The 5,072-nt window shown below is 44.7% G+C and overlaps 1 protein-coding gene across 1 annotated transcript in view; it reads right to left on the bottom strand.

The window, feature by feature from the left end:
* Positions 1–3,805, bottom strand: part of LOC113488448 (ankyrin-3-like) — an 8,375-nt gene extending 4,570 nt beyond the window's left edge. The window contains exons 1-4 of the mRNA XM_026863587.1: positions 3,571–3,805; positions 973–1,094; positions 415–463; positions 73–160 (exon numbers count right to left, since the gene is read on the bottom strand). Of these exons, the coding sequence (XP_026719388.1) occupies positions 73–160; positions 415–463; positions 973–1,094; positions 3,571–3,805 (494 nt within the window). The remainder of the gene's footprint in view (positions 1–72; positions 161–414; positions 464–972; positions 1,095–3,570) is intronic.
* Positions 3,806–5,072: the final 1,267 nt, after the last annotated feature.

Genomic DNA, 5,072 nt, shown 5'->3' with positions numbered 1-5,072 from the left:
CTGGGGGGGGGGGGGGGAGGGAAATCAGACATGAAGTGTCCTGTTCTCGCTCGGTGATATAACACGAAATACGCCTGGGGAGGCTGGCAGCGCGGGGCTGAAGGTGTTATGCATACCTGTCTAAGTTGTTTCTCTGTATAAGGGTGAACTCTTCTCTTTTCTGTTGGAAAGAAAGGTAGAAACAATCTATTTTAGGTTGAGGGGGGAAATGGTGGTAAGACACATGCAGAAGATATTCTAGTCAGAAGTGTTGTCCCAGATAACACATAGATGGTGGTGGGGCACAGCTGTCCTGCTCCCGCGATCTAAGGGGAGCTGGGAACCCGCGCTGGTCACTGCGGGTGAGAAGTGGTCCAGACCTTTGGGAACCTACTAGAAAAGGAGGCTCTGGTACCAAGAGAGGAGTTTCCTAACCTGTTTTTCCTGAGGATCCTTTGGTTACCGTCTTCGTTAATGAGGCTTCCTGAGGAGACAAAAACACCCAACTCAATTTGGGACGCTTGCACGTAAGAGAAGATGAAACAGCGGTAAATACTGTAACACGAACAAAGCAAACTGTGTCCTGTGCTGCGTACTTTGCACAGCAGAGACTGCAGGGTGAATAAATTTCCAGTCTACAAGTTTCTTGGGCTGTTTTTGCCAGCTGTTCAAAAATCTGGGTTGTTAGAGCAATATTGTTATTTGTTCTTGGGCCATCTTTGGCTTGACTGCATCACGCATAGTGTCCAGAGCACAAATGGGTCCTTGCTGTCACTGTCTTAGAAATATTCCTAGCCCAGGCCCTCAGCCTGTTTAAAATTTGATGTACTCTCCACCTTCATCAAAAGCATTAATTTGTTGGGTGGAAGAGGCAGCGGCTGTAACCTCTGCAGAGCACTGGCAGAGTGGGAGTGTGGTGTGTGTGCACCGGGATGCTACACCTGGTTGTTCATCTCTGGGAACAACCTTCCTAAACTGAAGAAGAGTCCTCACCTTGCTGTGAGCTGGGTCCAGGCCTTTGGAAAGCCGAATTTTTCTCAGTAATTCCCGTACTGGCATCTTTACTCTCACACCCATGTAGCGCTTCTGAGGGGGATCAGAGCTAAGTCCAGAGTCTGGAAAAATCACAACATGATGCTTAAGGAAACATAATTCTCTGAGCTGTTATAGAATAGTGGGAGGATGAGGTCACCCTGAGAGATGGCCTGTGATTCTGGTGTTCATCATCAGTTGTGGGAAATTTCCACATCGCTGTAGATGTTTCTTAGCTCTCCCTACTTCCAGCTTAACAATTAATTTCTCAGGCTACAACAGACTGTGGTGCCTCACAAAGGGATTTTTTTTTCTTAAAAAGAAATGAAACAGAAGCAAAACCTTAAAGCTGGCTTTGGGATCTTCAGTCTGAGGGCATAAGCAGAGAGCTGAGTTAACCTGCAAATCAAATTTTAGGGTGCGGGGATGGTTGGAGTTTTGAGTTAAGGAAGCTGGAAAGAAGGCAATAGGGGCAGGGTAGCAATGCAGAAGGAAATTTGGATGGATGGTTGGGAAAAAAAGAATGAAAATAAGTTGGATGTTTCTGATTTAGAGCTTTCAGTGGAGAAGAAATAAGCATATTCTCTTGAGACTTGGCCTCTGACAGTTTTTCTTGGTGCCCTTCAGCTCGGGGTGCCATACTGACTTAGAGCACATGATCGTTTTGGGGGAGTATGTCATCACTGGTTTAGATTACTGCCCCTCTTAGTCATGTTCTAGATTTCATCTCTTGCAGTAAATCTGTCTTTGCAGTTTCCTGTCCTGTGGTTTGTCATGTTGGTATTGGTGGAAAAAAATAAGGAACAGAATTGTTTCAGAAACGAGATAGTGATGCTGTGTCCGATGTCTTTCCATGTCTGATGTCTTTCTCCAATGGCTCTTGGTGTGTTTGGAAGTCAATGTGGTGTGATTCAGAGGGAAGCAATGATATTTTTTTCTGTAGTGAAATGAAATAGTTATTTGAGAATACGTATATAGTTGTCCAAACAAGCTTGTCTTCGTCAAAACAAGCTGCTCTGTAATTGTTTGTGTTAGGTCTCCTTGCATCTTGTACTTGAATCCCCAAACTTGAAAGGCTGGCCCGGATTAGGGGTTTAAATGCATTGCTTTGGAAATACCATTTATGTAACACTGTGCCCCCCCCCTCCCCGCCCCCAGCCTTGAGAATTATCATCTTCGTATAGGATGCGTTCAGCAACAGCTACAGGCATTACAAAACAACAGCTTTTGTTGCATTACTGCGGCGTCTTCCCATTTGGCTAGCACACAAAATACACCGTGTAGAGGGCCACCGTTCCAAAGGAGCCCGAGTGTTGGGTCAGAATGTGGGCTACTGAGAATAAGGAGTCATCCAGCAGCAATACTGGGGAGAAGCTTCTCTTCCTAGCACAGCTGGTGGCATGAGGAATGAAAACAGCATTTGGGATTAAAACACCCTTATGATCAAACAACACGGCAGCCTGTGGTGAAAAAGGCGTCTTCAGCTTGGGGAAGCATTTCCCATTACAGGAGCTGTCAGCGTTAGGTAAAACATGAGGCGTCGGTCCCAATAGTCCTCCTGGAGCAACGCCTGTGTGTGCTCCCCGGGAGCTGCCGGGCGGGAGGAGAAATGGAGGAGCTCAACGCGCGGGAGCGCTGCGCCCCCCAGGCTGGGGATGTCTCCAAGTAGGCAATATTGGCATGGAAACCAGCCACACAAGATGTGGTTTCTCGTTGCCTGATGTTGTTTCTCTTCCCCGCTTCAGGCGGTGAGGGACTGACACCCCTTCAGCGGGAGGATGTTGAATCCTGAGTGGCAAATAGTGTATTTTGAAGATATATTGAATTGCCATTTTGTGCTAAGATTTCTGGCAATGCTGAATGTTTAACCTCTTGCTGAAGAACTAAAACATTGGGACCTGGAAAAGCATCGTTTATTTCTCAGGCTGCTCTAGAAACGGGGCAGATTCCTTTTTTTTTTTTTTTTTAGACTGGTGTTTTGATGATGAATTATTTACTCTTCGTAGAGCATTTTAAAGGCCTCTCTGAAAAGCTTTTTAAAAAAACAATGTTGCTCATATATTATTATCTTTCAAGCTATTTTACAATAAAAATGTTATATGATGGATCAGATTACATGCCCAGATCTATCCTTGAAATGGAAGAACTTGGCAAAGGCAACGATTCCCCAAACACACTTTGACGTCACGTTGTAACGTTAATAACTCAGAAGGTCAAATCTATTTGCTGTTATATTCAGAACCAAACTTGCAATTCAGAGTGTAAAACGAGCAGCACAATGCTAGAGAGAGACAGAAATGATAGAACGCTGAGCATCCCTTACAAAATGGAGCAATTTCTGGCTTCAGCAGCAGACCCCAGCAAAATAAAACCGAAACAGGAGTAGAAGTGTCCCGTCCATCTTCAGCGTTATTGCCACAGAGGCTCAGTAAGTGCTGCTGTTGGCACAGCTCCCTCTGAGCACAAAAGGAGTTGCAGGTCGCTGTACTTTATCGCTTTGTAAAAGCAGCAAAAGAGCGTTGCATAAAGTAGAAAATGCGAATAAAGGTTTGAACTTACCGGTGGGAGCGGACATCTCTCGAGGTTTGCGTGAAGGAGGGTGGATCTTGGGACTTGCAACGTTGAATTCAGTTAATCCAGAGTCTGGCAACGATGGGCTCTGTTGAAAATAGCTTTTGGGACTGGCAGTTTCTCCAGGGAGGGGAGATCCCTGGCTTGGACTATAGCCACAGGTTTCATTTTCACTGTTTTGATTGACCAGGAGTTCAGGACTCATGCAGGCTGTTTGCAACATCACCGATGTGTGTGTGTGTGTGTGTGTGTGTGCAGAAAAAGATGAAAAAGAAGGAGGGAGGAAACAAGCTTCGGCGGTGTTTAAAAAAAAAAAAAAAAATCCAGTTTCACATTGAGAACACGGTAATTGTGTTTAACTCTCCAGTGTAGCCGCTATGAGCTGGGTCCAGCTTCCCTCTTCTTTTTTAGCAGCAAGTTCCAGAGTACAGGCAGCCTGGGAATCCCAGCAGTCCCTGGAAACAGCTTTTGAGAGTTTCTTGGCTGCAGTTCTCCCTTTGCTCTTTATACTCAGGTATGGCTTGAAGGACGTCAGCCTGGGAAGGCTCCACCCTCTTTCCCAACAATCTGCAGCAGATGATGAAGAAATTACTTTTCCTGAGAAGAGATTGAGTACAACCTCAAAAATATTTTTCCTTAAGTATGGAATAGAAAAATTAAACTTTGGTTACTGCAAAGGGCCGGAGTAGGGAGGAGCAGCCTCTGAGTTAGACTGGTTAACAGGATTATGTGAACAAGTAACTAATTCTGAAGTAAATGTTTTGTGAATTCTTTTCTCAAAAAAAAAAAAAAAAGAAAAAAAAAAAAAAAAGTAATTTTTTTCCAAGGCTGTGTAAAAGGAGCTATTGATCACAAAAATAAATAAGTCTTCCCTTAAACACAAAATTTCAGCTCAGGAAAGACATCCACAATCTGCACAGCTTTGAGCCTGTGAAGAGAGAAGTGCTCCATTCAGGATAATATTCTGTTTGTGTGGGGGTTTGTTGTTCTGTTTTTTTTTTTAGCAAGGAAGGAATCTTAAATGTTGTGACAGGCGCAACTATAATATTAAAACTCAGTCGCATTAAGAATCTGTTTGGATGGGTACTCCTTGTAGGAAGTCTGTTTCCTTGTCAAAATGAGACTTCGGTACCAGCTGCAGGCTGGATCCTCACATCTCTGGGAGATAGAGTTCTCCTTGTGGGCTACGTCATTTCAACTTAATAATCAAATATTTCTCCCAAATAGTCTGAAAAAAAAGGTGACAATGCTCATCAAATGCGGCAGCTGCCTTAGCTGTGCCTTGGGAAGCATTCCAGCTTGACTCCCAGGCTGTGTTATCTTGTCCATCAGACTGAGCAGGAAGCAGCCAGACTTTCGGAAGCAAGTTAAGAGCGATGTTCCATCTGTGTCTGGGTTTAAACTGGGGAGTGACTCCTCGCTATGGACCTGCACAGTGCTCTGCCTCCTGCTTCCTCTGCACTGAGCGGAGTAACCCCGGTCTCAGGGAT

This window comes from Athene cunicularia (assembly GCF_003259725.1).
Source record: "Athene cunicularia isolate RWA chromosome 24 unlocalized genomic scaffold, athCun1 chr24_part1, whole genome shotgun sequence".
Lineage (NCBI taxonomy): Eukaryota > Metazoa > Chordata > Aves > Strigiformes > Strigidae > Athene > Athene cunicularia.
This window is presented reverse-complemented; position numbering and strand designations above follow the sequence as displayed.